The sequence below is a fragment of the Gopherus flavomarginatus genome, chromosome 1, assembly GCF_025201925.1.
Source record: "Gopherus flavomarginatus isolate rGopFla2 chromosome 1, rGopFla2.mat.asm, whole genome shotgun sequence".
Taxonomy (NCBI): Eukaryota; Metazoa; Chordata; order Testudines; family Testudinidae; genus Gopherus; species Gopherus flavomarginatus.
This window is the reverse complement of record NC_066617.1, coordinates 88,304,747-88,328,273: the sequence shown is the minus strand read 5'-3', so window position 1 is coordinate 88,328,273 and position 23,527 is coordinate 88,304,747. Positions and strand designations below refer to the sequence as shown.

At 42.2% G+C, this 23,527-nt stretch overlaps 1 protein-coding gene across 5 annotated transcripts in view; it reads left to right on the top strand.

Annotated features, from left to right (window-relative positions):
• The first annotated feature begins 4,035 nt into the window (after positions 1 to 4,035).
• LOC127041897 (uncharacterized protein C3orf20-like) overlaps positions 4,036 to 23,527 on the top strand; it is a 46,412-nt gene continuing 26,920 nt past the window's right edge. For 4 of the 5 annotated variants that reach the window (XR_007771769.1, XM_050935671.1, XM_050935669.1 and 1 more), the window contains exons 1-5: positions 4,036 to 4,143; positions 5,720 to 5,794; positions 17,565 to 17,718; positions 18,999 to 19,227; positions 22,334 to 22,438. Coding sequence is in view for 4 of the 5 variants with exons in the window: in XM_050935671.1 (XP_050791628.1) it covers positions 4,105 to 4,143; positions 5,720 to 5,794; positions 17,565 to 17,718; positions 18,999 to 19,227; positions 22,334 to 22,438 (602 nt within the window). In the remaining variant the exon portion in view is untranslated. The remainder of the gene's footprint in view (positions 4,144 to 5,719; positions 5,795 to 17,564; positions 17,719 to 18,998; positions 19,228 to 22,333; positions 22,439 to 23,527) is intronic. The other variant, XM_050935680.1, reaches the window with a different exon arrangement.

Genomic DNA, 23,527 nt, shown 5'->3' with positions numbered 1-23,527 from the left:
TTAACCCAGTTGCATATCAGTTTAAACTTTAAAGTTTCGTACAGAGAAAAGCTTTCAGTTCCATTTAATACTGCCTCCTAGAGGATGACTGGAAGGAGAGGAGAGGAAACTGGAGTGACACTTCACTTGTTCCCCTGCCTTCCTTTCACAGACAGCACCTGCCAAGAGCAGCAGCATCTTTCCCACCCTGGAAGGTTCCTAGTGCATACCTCACTTTCCCTGCACTTTCTCCCAGCCCTAGCAGCTTCCATCACCTTCCCAAATCCCATTCATAATTTATTCTGTAATTAGGAAAGAAGAGAAAACAACCATCCCTTAAATCTATATTGCTAGCCTGAAGGATAATTGTCCACTCCTAATACTTAGTGGCCTCATAAAGGCACACTAATGCTGACACAGCAATGGAGAAAAAGTCGCTTACATGTGTTGATAGATTCTTAAATTAACTTGTCAAAAACCTAAGCATCATCGTAGACAGCTGAAAGAAAATATGTGCTCTCTTGAATACAATTGTGGGTTGAGAAGGTAAGATGTTGGGCTGTATTTAGAAAGGAATAGAGAATAATACTGAAAATATAACATCATTATGTACGCCAATGATATACCCTCTCGTTGAATACTCTGTTCATTTTGGTCACCCTATTTCAAAATGGATATAGGAGGAATCAAGAAGTCCAGAGAAGGCCAGCAAAGACTACTAGAGACACAAAGACTTCTGTATAGCAAGAAATTAAAACGATTAAGACTATTCAGTTAAGAAAAGAGACAAATAAGAGGTGACATGAGACCATTACATGGTTTAAAGATCAAGTGGGCACCCCTGTTAACCCTTTCATAATAAAACAACAAGGAGACACCCTAGTAAATAAAAAAACAATTTTTAAAATATTATTAAAGGAAGTATTTTTCTATGCAATGCAGAATTAACCTGCGAAACTCACTGCCACAAGACATTACTGAGGCAAAGAAATTATTACTTTAAAATTGGACATTTCCTTGTATAAGAAGAATATCCACATGCTTTCTGCAAAACTTTCCTGGAACATTTTCATACAGCTCAATGGAGTTATGCTTTACTAAGGAGTAGTCACCCTAACATTTGCTGCCAAAGCCCTTAAGTGTGCCTTGAAGAAAAGAATTTGCAAGTCTACCAATCACATACATGTCAGGTCAGATTTTGTTGCTTGTTACTTGACACACAACTACTGGCAATGTGATTAGTACTTTATACAAGGTATCCATTCAAGAGCACTGACAGAATGACAGGTAGCCAACAAACACAAGCAGTTTCTGTTTCTCAGTTCACCTTACCTTAGATGGCAGCCTAAATGAGGGAGCAGCTGGGAACAATCACACACAATGTGTGTGATAGGTCTGGTACAGCTAACAGATTGCCTTTTAGATAGGTGGTACAAAGGTGTGGTTTTGTAGTGGGTGGTTCTGAGTTCCCTCTTTGCTGTTGCCATAATGTTCCAGTATAATGACAACAATGAAGTCCTAGAAGACCATGGATTTGTGACAATATATTGTACGACTGAAAAGTGCAAAACAAATTTTAGATACCAGATACTGTCTAAGTTCTGCTCATCCACACCTACAACCAAGCCCAAATGCCAAGCATAGCATAGAATGCTTTTTTGCTTATCTGTGCCTGAGTCCATAGGTCTTATACATCTCAAGAAGCAAAGGCACTTTCTTGAGTTGGCTTAAAGCAGGGGTAGGCAACCTATGGCACGTGTGCCAAAGGCGGCACGCAAGCTGATTTTCAGTGGCACTCACACTGCCTGGTCCTGGCCCTTGGTCCGGGGGGCTCTGCATTTTAATTTAATATTAAATGAAGCTTCTTAAACATTTTAAAAACCTTATTTATTTTACATACAACAATAGTTTAGTTATATATTATAGACTTATAGAAAGAGACCTTCTAAAAACATTAAAATGTATTATTGGCACGTGAAACCTTAAATTAGAGTGAATAAATTAAGATTCGGCACAGCACTTCTGAAAGGTTGCCAATCTCTGTCTTAAAGTTTCTCATATGTTCCCTGACTAAACAATGACTAGTACGTACCTTCCTGCCTCTGCATGATCCAGATTAGCATGTCCTGGACAAGAATAATCTGTGCAAGGGGCCTGGGGTCATTTCTGGCCAGAATTCATATGCATATAGGGTGACCAGATGTCCCAATTTTATAGGGACTGTCCCAATATTTAGGGCTTTTTTTTAACATGGGCTCCTATTACCTCCCACCCCCGTCCCGATTTTTCACACTTGCTGTCTGGTCACCCTATATACATATTAACTAACTTTACATCATTAACCTTTGTTTGGAGACAAAACTAGAATTTGTCTCAACATTTAACTGAAAAGGCTGATCACTAACATCATTTGGGTTGGCTAATCCCACTTTAACATTTGGAGAGGTCACACTATGCAGCATCTCCCACCTGGGCCATAAAAATGAAGATTGGGTATAGAACATGACTGCTCTTTTGTCTTACTCCAGGTTAATGACTACATCACTGTGAGGATTGCAGGGCGCTTTGCTATTAGCTTGGTCTACAAGTGGCAACATGAAAGTGTGCGGTTGTCTTTGTCACCACTACAAGGTGTGGCTCTTCCACAGTTAGAAGAACTGGTATGTTGCAACTGCTTGCAATCAAGGGGCATTAAAAATGTCAGTCTGTCTACAGCCTGTGAGACTAAAGAGTCTTCACTGAGTCAGTAGCCCTTAATATTATCTCTTTCCCCCTTTGCAATCTCTGCTAATAGATATAGATAAATATAGCTCTACTAGGAGCCTCTATTTATTAGCAGTCTACCCCTGACTTCACTAGAGATGCACACTGACTCAATTAGAGGAAGAAAACTGGAAAAAGTGAATTTGTAAGTGCAGCCACTCACCCTAAAATATCTATTTTGCTATGGATTTAAAATCAGACTGTGAGAATCTTTCAGATTATTTTAGAAATTAACCCTTTTTCATATATGTGAACAAAAAATGGGGAAAAAAAGAGTAGTTTTGATTCTTATCTAACAATGCAACTGACCTGACTGCTTCTTAGAAAACAATTTTTATTTTAGAAAAAATTTCAGGGACGTTAGCACTTAATAGGGCTTTATTATTGGCAAACATAGCAAAAATACAACTATCAACAGCTTGCTCTTGGCAGGGACTATCACTTACTGTTATCGATATATGTGTTTATATCACAGAACTGCCTAGAGGACCCAGGCTTACAGACTTGGTGGGTACATCTAACACAAAAAAAAAAAAAAAAGAAAAAAAAATCCCACAGCCACGAGTCTCAGAGCCTAGGTCAACTGACTCTTGCTCATGAGGTTCTCACTACAGGGCTAAAAATAGCAACATAGATGTTCCCACTTGGGCTGGAGCCTGGGCTCAGACCCCCTCACTGGCTCTCAGAGTCCAGACTCCAGCCCAAGTGGGAACATCTACATTGCTATTTTTAGCCCCATAGTACAAGCCCTGTAAGCCCCAGACAGTAGATCTGGGCTCTCAGACTCACTGTCACAGGTATTTGGGGTTTTTTTTGTTGTTTTTGCAGCATAGACACACCAAACGTTTCTAAACCCAGGCTTGAGTGTCTACACTGCATTGTAAACCTGGGCTTACAGTTGCTGGACCTGGTCTCACAGCCATGCTAACAGGTCCATACTGCACTACACAGACCTTCTGACTCAAGTCTGTAACTTGAGCTGCAGCCACACTGCAAAATGACAGGGCTTCAACCTCAGTCAAATGAGACTTGGGCTCTGACCCAACTCCCTACCAGAGTCCTAGGACCTGGGTCCTGAGTGCTTGCTTATCCGAGTCAGACTGATTTGTGTGTGGACAGAAGGGAGGCCTGGGCTCAAACCTGAGTCAGAGTTCAGGCTTAGTATGCAGTGTAGACATATCCTTGATGCTACTGGAATACAAATAATAAAACACTTCGTGTTTATTCAGCCCTTAGTAATTGTGTAACATATCAAAAAGCTTTCTTTTTTTTTTTTCCTCTTTTTTCCTGGGCCAGATACTCACCAGAGTTAAACTTTCATCCAAATCAGCTAAAGAATTCTCTAAAGTAAGCAGGAAAAAAATGAGAGAGAAAGAAACAAAGAATGTTCTAAAGAAAGAAGTAAGCAGCAATCAAAACTCAATATTAAGACAGCTAAGAATCTTACTGGAATATTTTTGCATCTCTTTCTTTTTTAACAATTGCTTGTTTGCAGCTGTATGTAAGTCTTTCCCACACAACCATCTTGACACTGAAACTTTAAGATATTCCTCCCCAGTTTGTTTGTTTTTTTAGGCCTACTGAGGGTAATACCCTAAAACTGCAAGACCAGATCCTCAGTTGGTGTAAACTGACTTCAATGAAACTCTGCTGATTTACACCAGGTAACGATCTGCTCCATAGCCTATTATGGAAATGGCACAATTTCTGGTTGGTTTTTTGGATGCTGCTATGACACAAATAATAATCTATTAATGATTACCAGTAATCTATTGTCTGATAATCCTCTTGGATAACAGGGTCCAGTTAAGTACATTTCATCCACAGCTACAACTACCATTATAACGTATTTCGATATTCACTCTTGCCAAGAGGGACTGGCTAAGCATTAGGTATGAAATACCTAGACTCTACAGGTTAGAATCCTATACGTGTTGACTCAGTCTTTCTGTGGTAGATAAATGAGGGGCAGTGAAACAAGAGGGCAGTGGAAGCTAATGCCCCTGATCTATGTTTCTGCCCTTGTGTGACATTCCCTGCAAGTGGCATCGAGGTAAAAGCAGGACTTGGAAGGCTGGAGTAGATGCTATAATGCCTGGGATCAGGCCAGGGAGCAGGTAGAAAAATGCTCCCACTGCTGAGGCTCAGTAGCTGCCCTCACTCCTTGTCCTGTCACTGACATCCCGACCACCGCCTGCTTCCCATGCAGAGGGCCACTGTTCGGCACCCCCCATTCAAAGCACACTTCTGCTGCCTCTGCAATAAACTGAGGTCCATACAGTTTACTGAATGGGGCTCCTGTGTATGAAAGAGGTATTTAGGTGCTTAACTCTCATTTAAATCAATGGGAATACAGGTGAGGATCTGGGTCTAGGTGCTTAAGTCACGTCTGGAAATGGGAGTTAGGTGCTTTTGAAAATTTGATCCCTGAGCACAGCTGTGTCATGCTAGTTAGTCAATTATAGTTTTGGCTTTTAGCCAGCTACTGGATTTACAGATGTAACTCAAAGATTACTTCTGGTTTTATTGAAAAGTTTTTTCTGTATTTTGAATTTATGTTGCTAAACAGTTTATACAAATAATTTTTGGTTCATTTTTAGCGGGTCAGTTAAGTACATACAGTAGGAGTTATATTAAATGGATGAAGCTCTCTTCATGACTGTATTTCCAATTAGCTTGGAGGGTGAACCATTAGACACTCATAAAAATTATACTTTGAGCTTCCTGGCTCTAAACTGGTAGATGTTAGATGGGTTTCTCAGCAATGCTTAACCACTGCACCCACATGCACTCACTCTGTCTTGTGCTTTAAATCTCTGTATTGCTGTTGGAAGCAACAATTCAGATTTAGAGATAAATACAATGCATCATTACCACCTTGCTCAGAAAGCTATTTTGCAATCTGTTCTTCTTTGAAGGGTCCATCGTATGGGTAATCCCCATTAACAAATTAACATTAAAACTCATGTTCCCACAGATGGGAGAATACACTTTTCATTGTGACTGTGTCTACATTAGACAACTTAAGCAGTACCATAAGGATAGCTGCAGCGTAAGTACTTACATTATACTAGTGATGCTATTCCAAGTGTAGTTTTACTCACATCCACACTAGCTCTGTACTACACTACTGCAATTGCATTGTGCTCCAGGTATCGATCCTGCGGTTCCTAGCACAGTTCACTGAAGCAGTGTCATTTGAGACATTCTGAAAGATGGTCTGGGAGCCCAGGGGAACTGTGGGAAGAAAGGTCACACTTCCATAAGTTCCCTTGAGGAACTGCCCATTAGACCCCAGGGAGTGTAATTTTAAGAGTATGGTTTTTTTAAATGGAGGGCAGGATGAGCATTTAATCCCTCACTCCTGGCTCAGCAATGTTTTATACTTCATTGTGTCTGGATCAGCTGCCTTATAAGATCTCATTCTGACACCGGGTTAATTAACAAACTCAGCTTTATTATGGCTGCTGACAACATGGCTTCTTCAGCCTCATGGCTTCTGAGACAGTTCCCTAGGAGGTGTCATTTCCAAATAGTTCCCCCCAGAAAACAGTATATGGTCTGCTGGCACTTTCATAGATTCATAGACTCTAGTACAGTATAGTTCACTGGTGCTTCCTTCCTCCCATCTGGTCAATGTCAGTCTCTAGGACTGGTGTTACTGGAGTCTGTCAAAATACCCTCTTCCTTCTGTCTTTCCTCTGGTAAGCCCCTGATGTTGTCTGATTCTAACAAGTCTGACTCAGAATTTTCCTGCTGTAGAACCCAAAGACATTTGTTGTCCACACTGTCTTTAGAGGTTTCTTTTATTTTTCTGAGGTGCCTATGGTTTTGCCTTACTATCTCAGGCCTGGTCTACACTACACGTTTAAACCGATTTTAGCAGCGTTAGACTGATTTAACGCTGTACCCATCCACACAGAGGCCCTTTATATCGATATAAAGGACTCTTTAAATCGGTTTCTGTACTCCTCCCCAAAAAGAGGAGTAGCTCTAAAATCGGTATTACCATATTGGTTTAGGGTTAGTGTGGCCGCAAATCGACGGTATTGGCCTCCGGGCGGTATCCCACAGTGCTCCACTGTGACCGCTCTGGACAGCAATCTGAACTCGGATGCAGTGGCCAGGTAGACAGGAAAAGCCCCGCGAACTTTTGAATTTCATTTCCTGTTTGTCCAGCATGGAGCTCTGATCAACACGTGTGGTGATGCAGTCCCAAATCCAAAAAGAGCTCCAGCATGGTCTGTACGGGAGATACTGGATCTGATCGCTGTATGGGGAGACAAATCTGTTCTATCAGAGCTCTGTTACAGAAGACGAAATGCCAAAGCGTTTGAAAAAAATCTCCAGGCTATGATACAGAGTCCACAGCACAGTGCTGCGTGACATGCGTAACGGAAAGCCAAAGAATCAAATGGATGCTCATGGAGGGAGGGAGGGGGTACCAAGGACTCCAGCTATCCCACAGTCCCCGCAGTCTCTGAAAATCATTTGCATTCTTGGCTGAGCTCCCAATGCCTGTAGGGTCAAACACATTGTCCGGGGTGGTTCAGGGTCTATCTCGTCAATCTACCACCCATCCCCCTCCATGATAGAAAAGGGGGAAAAATCGTTTCTTGACTTTTTTATATGTCACCCTATGTATACTGCATACTGCTGGTAGACGCGGTGCTGCAGCAGTAAACAGTAGCATCCTCTCTTCTCCCCTCCCCGGTGGCAGACGGTACAGTGCAGTAGGACTGATAGTCATCCTGGTCATTAGCCCGTGAGTGCTCCTGGCTGGCCTCAGGTGAGGCCAGCCAGGGGCGCCTGGGTAAAAATAGGAATGATTCCTGGTCATTCCCAGTAGATGCTTGTCTTTTTTGTTGGTTTCTCCATATTTGCCAAGTGAAACATCTGAGTACCCAGGGTACTTCTGCTTGTTGGCAAGAGTGACTTAGGTCTCTGGCTCATCAATATTAGTGCGGGACTAGAATTTAGGCTGTGTAATTCTACAATTTTGTAGGCTCTGCAGTTCATCTTTCAGTGGCTGTAGGTATTGCAATAGGTACTCTTTTTTGGCAATTTAACTGGCTTCACACTGGCATCAATCTCTATTTTATAAACATCATGTAGTGGTCTCTCGCCTTGAAACACATCTCTATAGTCCCGCTGTATCATCTCCTGGTCCCATCCAAGGTATCTTCAGTCAACCTGCTATCCACTTTCATTATGTTTTGAACTGTATTTTTATCAGGTTCATGGCTTAGGCAGCCTTGTTGCCCAGAAATGGTACTGCTGTCTCATCATCTATGACCACAAAATCCAGTTTTCCTTTTTGTTCCTTGCATTTTTAAAAATTTTTACATTTCCCCACAGGCTTTTAATGTGGTATGGTTGTACATTGTTAACAGATGGTTAGTCTCTTCCAACCATATGTCTGGGTTTATCAGACAGATCAGGATAACGTTACAACTTGCACCACAATGTAATTGAAATCATATGACTTTCTTCCCAGGTAATGTGGCTGCATACAACTATTTCTGGTGCTTACTAGGGTCTTTTTCACTGTGTTTACCATCTGTTTCGTAACGCACATAATGTCCTCACACTCACTGCTGCTCTCTTTGGTTACTGTGTACACTTTAGATTTCTTTTTCTTCCCTCTGGACAAACACTTGGCTGCAAAATAATTACATTTATCACAGATATGGTATTTTCCACATAAACTGGACACTTTCCTTTCTGTCTTGTGTGTTTTCTACCACATTATTTGCATGTGTCTGTACCCTAGTCATCTACTAATGTTGCATTGGATTTTGATTTCTTTCTTATGTATTTCATGGACCGTTTCTGCTGACTGCTCTTCCAGGGTTTGGATTCTCTCTTTGGATAGCTCTGCTGCCCTGCATATCTCCAAGCTTTCCCCTCAAATTAAGGCAGCTTCCCATAGCAACTGGTCTCGTACTTGTGAGTCTCATATCCCACATGCTATCCAGTTTCTTATCAATGAATCTCTAATATTTCCAAAATTGCAACTGACTGCTACACCTTTTAAATCAGTGCTGTACTCATCTCCCCCGCCCCCCACCTTCTTGATCCCACCATTTCATTCTTCCTAGGGGGATCCACCCTGGTGAAGTGGATGGGCCAGGAAAGGGCCATGGCCCCCAGGCTCTCCCTGTTCCAGCACCACTGAATTGCAGGTTTAATGTCCCTGGAGGCTTCAGCCCTTCCATTTTCTGTTATCAGCCTTGTCTTGTAAAACAAATAGTGTATTCACAGCAGTATTCTGCTCTTTACAGTGCAAGTCTGAACAGTCTCTCCCATAGTCTAGGCCTCGATTAGCTCTGTCACTGTGTTTTATGCTTCATTGTGTTTGGATTACGTACCATATAGGATTTTACTCTGATGCAGGGTAAACAAACTCCAGCTTTATTGTGACTGCTTACATCATGGCTTCTTCAGCCTCATGGCTTTTCAGACAGTTCCCCAGGAGGAGTCACTTCCAAGCAGTTCCCCCCAGGAAACAGTATGCTGCCTGAAAGTGTCTGTTAATGCTAGCCTATTGGTACAAGCAACACAGGGCTGGCTCCAGGTTTTCTGCCGCTCCAAGCAAAAAAAAAAAAAAAAAAAAAAAAAAAAAAGCCGCAGCACCGCAATCGCGCTGCTTCTGTCTTTGGCGGCAATTTGGGGGCAGGTCCTTTGCTCCAACAGGGACTTGCCCCAAAATTGCCGCCGAAGACCCAGATGTGCCACCCAGTAGCAGCCAGAGCGCCACCCCTTGATATCGGCCGCCCCAAGCTCCTGCTTCCTTAGCTGGTTCCTGGAGCCGGCCCTGAAGCAACAGCAATTTGTGCTGAAGCTTTCTGAAAATCTGTTACAAGACTTCTGAGGCAGCTGCATCAAGGCACTAGAGAGTGTTCCTCCTGCAGTGATTCAGAAACTGAGAACAGCAGTAGGTAAAGTTTTGCGGCAACAGTCACATGTCTCCCCACTCCTTCTAAAGTAGCCTATTCTGGGACTTGAAGTTGATGTTAATCAGCTGAAGTGCTGCTTTTGGGCCAGATGTACCCCCAGCCAAGTGAGTCTGCATGTTTTCAATGTCACGTGCCAGCAGTAATTACTGCTTTATTCTGTTGAAGCTAATGCTGGGACCAGGGTTTTCCCCAGGAATTGAAATGGAGAGGGGAAAGAGAGGTGTTTGAATTTACGGGGCAGGGAGGGTCAGGGCTGACGAAGGTTGAGACTGTGAGGGTGAAGGTGGGCTGTATGGCACCATAGTAAAAACCGAAAAATGTTTCATGACCATTTTATTAGATTGCACTCATGTTTTAAAATCATCACACAAATTAAAGTTGGCTACTCAATCCTTCTATGAAGCACTATATCTACTTCCTTCTTGGTTTCTTGTTATAATTTTGCACAACTCTGTTAATGAACTTCTTGAATGCAATGTGTTCATCTTTGGTGACTTCTCATGTGTCCGGTACTTCCATTCCTTCAATTGATATGCTCATTAGTTCTTTCACATTTCATTTAGTTGATCAGGCAGAAGGCGACTTCTTTCAGAACACAAAATTCTATTCAGTAATGAAAAAGAGTGCTCAGCTGTAGCTGTTGTGACTGGGAGTAGGCAAGAGATGAATTCCTACTTCTTTCATCCTAGGAAACATAGCTCAAAGATCTGGTCAAGCCACTAGTGATGATAAAAAAGATGTTGAAGTCAAATCTTCATTCATTCATCGTATGATATTCCACTCAGTGTTCAAATTCTCTATTCTGTCCTGAGCACATGACAGCCCCATTACTGATAGTGCCTCACTCCACTCAACTGTCGGTGTTTTATAGGACAGGGATCTGTAAAAGCTACGCAGAGGTTGAGTAGAATCTAGAAGTTGCTATTGTAGATTTTTAAGAATCAAGTCTGTGTACTTTTTCAGTTGTCTTAACAAACACTTCTTGTCCTCTTCACTTAAGGATTCAACATAAATGCCTTCATTAGTGAACTTCTGGACTGAAGTCTTTGCTTCTTCTAGTATTTTTTCAATAGATAGCTCTCTGATTGATCCAAATGTAGCTTCCATTGCTGGACAAAGATCTACTACTGTTGTAGCAGATGCCTGGATGGCATTGTTTAATGACCCAAGTGGTTTCAACAGTAGACTGACAAGAGAAAGAGAGAATGGCAATAGTCTTCTCTGAAGGTAGTAGCAAAAGTAATCCACCAGCCTCACTACTTAGACCTGGTCTACACTACGCATTTAAACCGAATTTAGCAGCGTTAAACCAATTTAACCCTGCACTCGTCCACACAACGAAGCCCTTTATATCGATATAAAGGGCTCTTTAAACCAATTTCTGTACTCCTCCCTGACGAGGGAAGTAGCGCTGCAATCGGTATTGCCATGTTGGAGTAGGGTTAGTGTGGCCGCAATTTGACAGTATTGGCCTCCGGACGGTATCCCACAGTGCACCATTGTGACTGCTCTGGAAAGCAATCTGAACTCGGATGCACTGGCCAGGTAGACAGGAAAAGCCCCTCGAACTTTTGAATTTCATTTCCTGTTTGCCCAGCGTGGAGCTCTGATCGGCATGGGTGGCAATGCAGTCCTAAATCCAAAAAGAGCTCCAGCACGGACCGTACGGGAGATACTGGATCTGATCACTGTATGGGGAGACAAATCTGTTCTGTCAGAGCTCCGTTACAGAAGACGAAATGACAAAGCATTTGAAAAAAATCTCCAGGCTATGATAGACAGAGTCCACAGCAGGGACTCAGCACAGTGCTGCTTGACAAGCGTAATGGAAAGCCAAAGAATCAAGTGGACGCTCATGGAGGGAGGAAGGGGGTACTGAGGACTCCAACTATCCCACAGTCCCCGCAGTCTCTGAAAAGCATTTGCGGTTCTTGGCTGAGCTCCCAATGCCTGAAGGGTCAAAAACATTTTCCCAGGTGTTTCAGGGTGTATGTATTCAATTTACACCCTTCCCCCCCCGAAAGAAAAGGGAAAAAAATTGTTTCTCGCCTTTTTTCAATGTCACCCTATGTCTACTGCATGCTGCTGGTAGACGGGGTGCTGCAACGCTGAACACCAGCATCCTCTTCCCAGTGGCAGACGGTGCAAAATGACTGGTATCCATCATTATCATCAGCCCATGAGTGCTCCTGGCTGGCCTCGGGGAGGTCGGTCCGGGGCACCTGGGTAAAAATGGAAATGACTCCCGGTCATTCCCGGTAGACGGTATAGAAGGCTTGGTAACCGTCCTCATCATAGCAACTGGAGACTGAGCTCCATCAGCTCCCCTCCCTTTTCATGTCTAAAGAAGATTCTGTACTCCCTGGACTATCATAGCAGCTGAAGGCTGCGCTCCTCTCCCCACCACCCTTTAATGTCCTGCCTGGACTAACATAGCAGCTGGCTGCTGCCTCCCCCTCATTTTATCTCACTAAAAGCTCAGTGTTTCTTATTCCTGCATTCTTTATTACTTCATCACACAAATTGGGGGACATTGCCATGGTAGTCCAGGAGGGTTGGGAGAGGAGGGTAGCAATGGGTGGGGTTGTTGCAGGGGCATCCCCTAGAATGGCATGCAGCTCATCATTTCTGCGGGATCTCTGAGGCTCTGACCCGTAGCAGCTGTGCTCTCTGGTTCTCTAGTACACTTGCCCCATATTCTAGGCAGGGCTGACTCTATTTTTAGACAAAACATAAAGAAGGGAATGACCCAGGGAGTCATTCCCATTTTTGTCCATGCTCCCCCGGCCGACCTCAGCGAGGCCAGCCAGGAGCACCCATAACAGCAGCAGACGGTACAAAAGGATTGATAACCATCATCGCCAATTTCCAAATGCAAACGGTGCAAAATGACTGATAACCATCATCTCATCGCCAATTTACAGTGGCAGACGGTGCAATAGGGATGGTAAACATCTCTGCTACCTTGCAAAGGCAAATGAATGCTGCTGTGTAGCTCTGCAGTGCTGCGTCTGTCATCAGCATCCAGTACACATACGGTGACAGTGACAAAAGGCAAAACGGGCTCCATGGTTGCCATGCTATGGCCAGGGCAATCCAGGGAAAAAGGGCGCGAAATGATTGTCTGCCGTTGCTTTCACGGAGGAAGGATTGAGTGATGACATTTACCCAGAATCACCCACGACACTGTTTTTGCCCCATCATGCACTGGGATCTCAACCCAGAATTCCAATGGGCAGAGGAGACTGCGGGAGCTATGGCATAGCTACGGGATAACTATCCACAGTGCAACGCTCCGGAAATCGACACTAGCCTCATTACATGGACACACAGCGCCGAATTAATGTGCTTAGTGTGGCCGCATGCACTCGACTTTATACAATCTGTTTTAAAAAACTGGTTTCTGTAAAATCGGAATCATCTCGTAGTGTAGACATACCCTTAGATCCATCGCATCTTGGTAGATACTTTCCAAAGCCAGTAACAATGGCTGGAGTAATTTTAAGACAACAGCCAAGGATCATTCATGAGAAAGCCAGCGGGTTTTTCCAGGTTGGACTAATTTGATCTTCAGTCCCAGTGTATCTTCTATATTTTCCAAGATATTCAGTCTTTTTGGACTCTTGCTGAAAAAAGAATATAATGAAGACATTAAATTTATAGCTATTTTTAGTGTCTTTTGAGAAGTCTGCAGCTCATACTAGCACTAGTTGAAGTAGATGGCCTCTGTAGTGTGTATAGGAGAGATTAAGGTTACACTTTTCTCTGAGCAAAGCTTGTACTCCACCACAACTTCCAGGGAAGTTTCCAACTCCATCAAATGCACAAGCAGCCATCTGTTTGGGGTCCAATTGACAAGCATTTAACTCTTCTAAGATGTGGGTTGTCACAGATGCAGCCAATGTGTCTTTTATAACTTCAATATCTAGAAATGCATCTACTGGCCTACCACTGACATCAAGATAACATACACAATGACTTAATACTTGATGCCAATTTGCATCGAGGCATTCATCAGCCACGTATGCAAATTTTTTGAATGTGGTGAGAGAGTTCTTCACTTTTTCAACTGTTGAATCTTTCACTGTTGTACCGCACACTTCTAGCCAGTCAGTTGAGTTTCTTGCAGAAAGATAGTGAGCATTTGATGGTCTTGGTCGGAACCAGTGTTTAACTTCAGGATGAACAAGTGACAATGCACTTAACGTTGGCCTTCAGTTTGTAGTGTGTGGTATGTCTTGCTTAAATAGAAAGTATGATGCCACCGCCATGTTTGTTCTCATTAACTGTGTTGTGTCTCCAGCATTCTTAACAGCCTCATTAAGTGCTTCTAAAATTGGCTTTGAAAGTGGTCTTATAAGGCTTTCTGCATGTCGATGCACTCTAGAGGCATGGTGTTTTGCAGCCTTTTCATGTAGTTTGTCAGCACTGGCTTTGCTGATCGGTCTGACAAACCAAGCTCCTGCACTTTTACCAATTATAGCATTGGGAAGCATTCCTTCTTCGCAAGCTTTTTTCCAAGAAGTGCACCAGTAACCATCTTTTGTAACTTCAATAAATGGGAACACTTTGACCGACAAACATCGGGAACTGCCTTTAGGTTTTGGAGACGCTGTTTCTTCAGTAGGTAGCTGTGTTTGTACTTTGGGCTGGTTGGATGTAGATACACCACTTGAACCTTCAAATGACATGTTGCTATGTTCTTGATGTGTTCTTCACCTTGGTCAGTTTTTAAGGCCTTTGAGTGGAAAAATTGTTGCATTGTTTTTTGTCTTTTCATTTTCACTTTGACCACTGTTCACTCTATTGCTCTGTTGCTAGTGGCCCTGCACTGTCACCTTCTGCTGCCACTTGCCACTGTGACCTCTGCGAGTTGGTCTCTCGAGGTTCCACCCAGCTCTCAGTGATTTCAGCTGAGCTCTCAGTGGAGGAACCTCGCTGATAGTGCAGTCTGGGCCATCTCTTCCACAGAAATACTGTCCCACTGCAGGTCTAAGCACTTAGACATGATCATCAGTGATTTCAGCTGTAGTGGTCACTTAACAAAACAAAACAGAACTATCCATGGAGCCTAATCAGCTTTGTCTTTAAACAGTTGAGGAGGGCAGGTCAAATAGTACTTGTGACTCAGGCAGATGATCAAGCAAAACACCTGTCCCCACCCTCTCTCTTGATGTCCTCAATCAGCACAGGCTAAGTACAGTTCTACTGCCCTTTACTTATACAATAAGAACAACAACATTTCATTAGCCCCCCCCCCCCCCCGCATTCAAGTTATTTGTAACCCAACCCCAGCCAAAATCTATCACTTGGGCAACACAGCTCTGTTTGCTGGATACCTAGGTAGATTAGATGTGAATATAAATACAATCTGGTCCTGAAGCCTTTCCCCCCAAGCCGCTCCCAACAAATCCAGGAATACATGAAGAAAAAGGGTGGTAAGGCAGGTTTTGGTGGGCCATCATAGGAAGGAAAATGAATGGTGTGAGAATTTTCAAAAACTCTGGACCTTCTGACAGTGGGCAGAATGGAATCCTAGTCCCACCAAACAATATTCATGTTAATGATGTCTCCATCTGCACTGTGATTCTGGGTAGTCCTGCCTCCTCACACTCGTTATGCCTAACGAAACCAGTCTCAGATTAAAAATACCCAGAGAGATGTCAATAGGTACAGCAGGTGTAAAATAGAGGTAGAGTGTGCTTTTGGGAGGCTGAAAGCCAAATACAAATAGCTGCTGACTTACAATGTTAATTCAATGACTAATCAAGCCATTATAATGTCCTTCTCCTGCACTTTACACAATACTTGTAAAACCAAAAGGGAGGTCTTTGAACAATGAAGTGAGGAAGCAATGGGACTGGCAGAAGCCTAGCCAGACAGACAAGCTGTGGCAGACTCAGGTATAATTTACAGCGTCCGCACCCTTCTTCTTGCATCCTACAACAGAGGACTAAGAGTATGTGTTATGATGCCAAACTAGATTACACAGTTTAATGGATCAGACTAGAAGATGGTGGCATTTACTAGTGCCTACTAACTTCCAATTATGGGAGGCTTTGAAAAAGTCTTCTCTTATCTCCTCACTCTACTGATAACTTATATTCAAAATAGGCTTTTAAATTAAAGGTCTCATATATATTATAACTAGGGTGGTTGATTAATCACAGTTAACTCACACAATTAACTCAAAAAATTAACTGAGATTTAAAAAATTATTTGTGATTAATTGCCCTGTTAAACAATAGAATACCAATTGAAATTGATTAAATATTTTTGGATGTTTTTCTACATTTAAAAATATATTGATTTCTATTACAACACAGAATACAAAGTGTACAGTGCTCACTTTATATTATTTTTTATTACAAAGATTTGCACTGTAAAAATGATAAACAAAAGAAATAGTATTTTTCAATTCACCTCATACAAGTACTGTAGTGCAATCTCTTTATTGTGAAAGTAACTTACAGATGTAGTTTTTTTTGTTACATAACTGTACTCAAAACCAAAACAATGTAAAATTTTAGAACAAGTCCACTCAGTCCTACTTCTTGTTCAGCCAATTGCGAAGACAAACAAGTTTGTTTACATTTATGGGAGATACTGTTGCCTGCTTCTTATTTATAATGTGAGAAAGTGAGAACAGGCATTCACATAGCACTTTTGTAGCCGGCATTGCAAGGTATTCAAGTGCCAGATATGCTAAACATTCATATGCCCCTTCATGCTTCAGCCATCGTTCCAGAGGACATGCTTCCATGCTGATAATGCTCATTAAAAAAAAAGTATTAATTACATTTGTGACTGAACTCCTTGGGGGAGAATTGTATGTCTCCTGTTTTGTTTTACCCACATTCTGCCATATATTTCATATTATAGCAGTCTTGGACAATGACCCAGCACATGTTCATTTTAAGAACACTTTCGCTGCAGATTTGACAATACGCAGAGAAAGTACCAATGTGAGATTCCTAAAAATAGCTACAGCACTCGATTCAAGGTTTAAGAATCTGAAGTTCCTTCCAACATTTGAGAGGGACAAGGTGTGGAGCATGCTTTCAGAAGTCTTAAAAGAGCAACTCGCAGATGCAGAAACTACAGAACCCGAACCATCAAAAGAGAAAATAAACCTTCAGCTGGTGGCATGATCTGACTCAGATCATGAAAATGAACATGCATTAGTCCTCTCTGCTTTGGATTGTTATCAAACAGGTCATCAGCATGTCCTCTGGAACAGCGATTGAAGCATGAAGGGACATATGAATCTATAGTACATATGGCATGTAAATATCTTATGATGCCAGCTACAACAGTGCCATGCAAACTTCTGTTCTCATTTTCACATGACATTGTAAACAAGAAGCAGGCAGCATTATCTCCTGCAAATTATAATCAAACTTGTTTGTCTGAGTGATTGGCTGAAATAGGACTGAATGGACTTGTAGGCTCTAAAGTTTTCCATTGTTTTATTTTTGAATGCAGTTATTTTTTGTACAAAATTCCACATTTGTAACTTCAACTTTCATGATAAAGAGATTGCACTACAGTACTTGTAGTAGGTGAACTGAAATATACTTTTTCTTTTTTACAGTATGAATACATGTAATAAAAAATAAATACAAAGTGAGCACTGTACACTTTGTATTCTGTGTTGTAATTGAAATCAATATATTTGAAAATTTAGAAAACATCCAAAATATTTAAATAAATGGTATTCTATTATTAACAGTGCGATTAATCACGATTAATTTTTTTAATCGCTTGACAGCCCTAATTATAACATTATTTCAAGGCTGTTTTGACAACATTAAACATCAAATATAACTTTTAACTGTGTTTTTTCTATTTTTTCAAAAAAAGCCAAAGTTATCAGAGTTGGTGAAGACACTTGAAACTCCAGAGGAGAACGTAAGCCATATAAATGACTTCAGTGCAGCCAGAGAATTAAGAAAACTACAGTGGAAGATCAAGACTATTTTGGATGACTGGCTGGAACATTATCGAATGGCTTTTGGTCAGTCACTGTAGAAAAACATTTTAGTGATGATTTTAATAGTTTTCAGTTTGCTTTTACTTCAGCGGGTAGTACAATGGACAAACTAGCTCAAGGCCTGTCCTTTGTCTTCTTGATCTGCAGTTTCAGACTTCATTTTATAGAGTGGCTTTTCTGGCTTTAAAATATTGTGCCTTGAAACAGACAGAAGGGCAGATTGTGAACTTCTTAATCACATTGGTGAACAGTTATTCACATGAAAGGTTCCTGTGAAGCCAAGGTGACTGTGGAGTAGGGTATCACTCAAGGTGAGCAAGAGAGGTGGGTTCTGGCCCTTAATGAAGAAGGCACTAATGACAGTGTCACTTCCACATTTCTCTGACTCAGTGGCACTGTAACTTTTGTTAGTGTTTGGGGTTAGGGAAAAATAAGTTTTTAAAAAAACAGACTATCTTAATGGGTTTCTTTGGAGCTAGATATTCCATATACATGTGCTACTACATTTAAGCAGTACATTATAATACATTAATTTATATTGGAATTCCTGTCTCCGCATGAAATTCATGTCTGGGCATTGGGCCAAAGTATGAATTGTGCACCTTTTAAGCCATATTTGATCATTTAAAAGGAACTAAAGTGACGTGTAGACCTCATGCTGGTCCTTTGCACAGGCATGAATTTCACCCACTGAGCACTGGCTGCATAAGATATTTCTTAAACTAAATCCTCGAGACCATGGCTTTCTGGTTCAGTATAATCTGGCAATGCCTGTATTTTGTAGTCTCTGTATTTTATTCCCTCCAAAGAGAAACATTCCATAATATTTGAGCCTTCTTGTAAGGAACATGAACTTGAATAAGATCTTCCTTAGAAATTATTCCATTTCTTGTATATCTTGTCAATATTGTTAATCCTGATTATTTGTATCAATTCCCGTGCATAAAAGTAGCCACCAGCACAGCTGAAACGTAGGTTTGGCTGGGATTTTTACTCCCCGCCAAAGTCACACCTGGTACAATAACCAGTCCTGCACACTAAGAGCAAAATCTTTCTCAAAGCTGCTAGGTCCAGGAGCACGTGAAAAATATTAGAACCAAGATCTGCCACCTGAGGGAAGAATTTAGATTTCATAGTTGGTCTTGTGCTCCTGAATACACAGTAGAAGAGTTCCACTTACAGGCACATGACCAGAGCCAATTGCAGAAGGAGGACTTAGATTTTTGTTGGTTGGTTTGTTCGTTTTTTTGGTCTCCTAAGACTGACATCTATGGTGTGGTGGTGGTGGTGGTGGTGTATTTCAGAAATTGATTCACCACACGTTCACAAAATGCCTGGCCTTCCTCAGAGAGCTTTAAGAAAATGCACAGTGCAGTCTGCAGCTGCTCCCTTGGCTACCTCAATCGTACAGAGAGCACAAGAGAAGAACAGAGAGGACAGTGGAGCCTACGAGTCGGACAGCTCTCTCCTGCTAGCTCGTTTTCAATCAGTTCCTGCTCATAACATGTGGGAGTTGTTGCATTATTCTCCCAGGTAAAAAAAATATAACATCATTTCTCATTGCCCACTGAAATGTTTCTGTTATGAGAACTTAATTGTGCATTATGGTGAATATTAGGTTATTCTAATTAAGCTTAATTATCAGTGGCATAGAACTGATTCTTTCACATACCCCCCGTCAAGGTTTTTTCCCCACTTTGAACTTTAGGGTACAAAAAGTGGGGACCTGCATGAACACTTTTAAGCTTAATTACTAGCTTATCTGGTACGCTGCCACCAGCCAGAATTTAGTGTCTGGCGCACTTTCTGTTCCCCCAAAACCTTCCCTGGTGAACACAGATCCAAAACCCCTTGGATCTTAAAACAAGGAGAAATTAACCATCCCCCTCCTTTTCCTCCCAGACTTTCCCCTCCCTGGGTTGCCTTGAGAGGCTTCATACAGATCCAAACTCCTTGGATTGTAAAACAAAGAGGAATTAACCTTCCCCTTCCTTTTCCCCCCACCAATCCCTGGTGAGTTCAGACCCAATCCCTTGGATCTTAAAACAAGGGAAAATCAATCAGATTCTTAAAAAGAAAGCTTTTAATTAAAGAAAGAAAAGGTAAAAAGTATCTCTGTAAAATCAGGATGGAAAATGCTTTACAGGGTACTCAGATTCATATAGACCAGAGGGACCCCCACCCCCAGCCTTAGATTCAAAGTTACAGCAAACAGAGGTAAAAATCCTTCCAGCAAAAGAAACCTTTACAAGTTGAGAAAACAAACGTAAGACTAATCGCCTTGCCTGGCTATTACTTACAATTTTGAAACATGAAAGACTGACTTAGAAAGATTGGGAAAGCCTGGAATGATGTCCCGTCCCTCTCAGTCCCGAGAGCGAACAACAAACAAAATAAAAAGCACAAACAAAGACTTCTCTCCACCAAGATTTGAAAGTATCTTGTCCCCCTATTGGTCCTCTGGTCAGGTGTCAGCCATAAACCATCTGTTTATGAATTTTAGGTTATTCTAATTAAGCTTAATTATCAGTGGCATAGAACTGATTCCTTCACGAACCCCCTTTGTGGCATTGTAAAAATAACAACAACAAGTTAGTGACAGGAAAACCATGAGAGGTTTGGGAAAGTATCCTGAATTGATCCTGGAATACAGTTTAAATAAAACATTACCTTTTTTGGATTATCATCCTACCTTTATATTACAGTAATATCCAGCAGCTTCATTCAGGAGTGGGGCACCAGTGTGCCAGAAAGAGATCTTGGAGTCTTTGTGGATAGTTCTGGGGAAACATCCGCTTAATGTGCAGTGGCAGTCAAAAAAGCTAACAATGTTAGGAACCAGTAGGAAAGGGATAGATAATAAGACAGAAAATATCATAATGCCACTTTATAAATCCAAGGAACACCCACACCATGCATACTGCGAGCAGTTCTGGACACCCCATCTCAAAAGATATATATTAGAATTGGAAAAGGTGCAGAGATGGGCAGCAAAAATTATCAGGGGTATGGAACGATTTCCATATAAGGAGAGATTAAAAAAACGGGGAGTTTCATTTTAGAAAAGAGATGACTAAAGGGGGATATGAGAGGTCTCTAAAATCATGACTGGTGTGGAGAAAAAGTGTTATTTACCCTTTCACACAACACAAGAACCGGGGTCACCCAATAAAATTAATAGGCAGGAGATTAAAAACAAAGAAAAGGAAGTACAGTACTTTTTCACATAAGGGGTGTCCTGGGCCTGTTTGACAGAAGCTAGGAGTAGATGGGGATGGATCATTCAATAATTGCCCTGTTCAGTTCTGTAGAAGGGCTCGGCCGAGGCTCGTCCCACCACCTCGCAATAGTTCGCTATGGGCCCAAGCTCTGGGTCAGGCTGGCCAGTAAACAAACAGGAGCTTGGGCCCTCAGGCAGGGCCGAGCCAATAGTTCAATATGAGCCCAGGCCCTATGTCAGGGTGAGGCAGCAAACACGCAGTCAAGAGCTCAGGCTTCTGAGTGTGGGGTGTGAGGGGGGGACGCAGGCCCACCCACTCCACTGCGTCCCAGCCCAGGGCCCTAGCAGCAGCAGGAGACTCAGTGCTGTGTCAGTGGGGATCCTGACCACAACACACTGACATGGGATCTGGCTGGGCTGCGGCCAGACCAGGGTCGACTGCTCCTGGGCTACTTCCGGACTCCCCCTCATAGGGTACCTGGGTTAGGGCGGAGTCCTCTGAGGTTTCTAGCACCATCAGTTCCTCCAGGTAACGGAGGAACTGTCTAGGCTCGGCTGCTCCTCAGGGTAGGTGGCAAGTGGTAGGCTGGGCTGCTCCTCAGGGTAGCTGGCCAGGGGTAGGCTGGGCTGGGCTGCCTGGCCAGTCTTCGTGTTGGCTGCAACCTGCCGACGTGTCCCAATCCAGAGCTAGGCCACAGGCATCTGGCCTTTCCGGCAGCTGGTTTTCAAGTGAGCTCTGCAGTTGCTCTTTTCCACTTCCTGTCCTGCACCCTGCCCTCCGGGGGGCAGGGGCAGGACATGCTGGCTCTGCCCACGTTGGTGCTAGGGGAGGCTCATCCCACTGCCTTGCTACAAGTTCATTCCCTCTGAAAGCCTCTGGCCTTGGACACTGTTGGAAGACAGGATACTTGGCTACATGGACCAGTATAGCCGTTCTTATGTTTCTATGGGTTGTACACACACGACAACCCAGGCCCTGGCCTGACCTGAAAATCTTGCCTTTTAAGGCCCCAATCTCCCCAATGACTTCACATGGGCAATATTAACTTGCACAGGGCCTAAGAAAACTTGAGATTTAGTTCTGCTCTGCCTAGAGTGCCAGTTATACAACTCCCATTAACCTATTGGAGCCATGCAACTAAACCAGAGAAATATAAAGGGTAATTTTTGTTCTCTGTGTAACCCATAGTCCTTACTCTTGCAGGTGTATGGTTCTGAATCACCTCCTACAACCAGCTAAATTGCTTCTTTTGTTTACACCAGTACATAACAGGTGACATTATTATCAGTTAATTGAAAAAGAATTTCACCCATGTATATGCACCATATATAGGTACATCTTAATACTGCAGAACACTTATCTGCTTTGTTTTCCTGACATTTAAACTACTGGTTATTAACCACTGTTTTCTCTTGCAGAATTTCCTCTTCAGTAAACAGCAATATCAAACCAGATCAGCCAAATGTGCCTCAATTCAGTTTAAATAAAGGCACCTCCGTACTACAGAACTCCTACATATCAGGGTAAGGAAATCTGAGCAGGAATTGGACAATGTTGATTCTTAGTGACTTACTGACAAGCCATTTACAAACAAGCATTTACTGACAAGCATCTTACAAACACTATTTGTTTTTTCCTGTGATTCAACACAATTATGTATGATTTCATTATAATACATTACGAATCATAGTAACTCTGTAAACCAAAGTAGTTTATTGTTGTCATACTTGAGATATCTGCTGAGAATGAGGTGATGTATAAGAAGACTGTCACATTCCACTACTTCTCCCTGTTGAGGATTTGCTGCCGTTTTTACTGACGCAGAGGTTCCATTAGCTATTTCCTTAAAGCAAATTTGCATTGTATTTTTCTTTTATTTAACTGAATTGTGATACGCAAGCTCAGTGATACCCCACTATGGGTAAAGCAAGTAAAGAAACAACATATTCAAATTTACACATGACCAGCCTGTAATTCCATCAGCAATCTGATATCATGAACCATGACACCAAAGCTCAAGTGGTTTCTTTTTGACTCCAGAATGCCAACATGGAATAATAACCCTGTTTTATGTCTATATTATACCTAGATTAAAAGAAATGTCTATTGTCTTCCTCCTGTATACAAGATCCCCTCTTCTCTTGACCCTCCTTCACACTTGTTTCTTATCCTTCTGTTATTTCCCTAAAAATCAGCTCCTTGCACCATACAATATACAAGGTCTAAGTATCGGATTCAAGCCAACCTTTACTCATAGCTCTTTTCATTGTGATTCCTTACTCCTGGTACACTCATATAGGGACTGATCCAACATGCTCTGATAACAATGGGGGTCTTGCCATTAATGTCAGTGGGCTGTGGATCAGACCAGTAGACTTCAAAATTCTTCCTGTTGCCTGCACCTTAGAAAAGATTTGCCTGCTGTGAGGAAATCATGTTGTGAAGCGGGCGTGGCAGGTTCTCTTTTACTGAAGTTGTGTGCAAGCCTGCAGCAAGATAGTACTTTGGCATTTTCCCAAGAAAGAAGATGACAGCTTTGCACTTCTACAGCACCTCTCATTCAAGGACTTGTCAAACATGATCTAAGCTTCACACTACCTTTGTGAGACCAG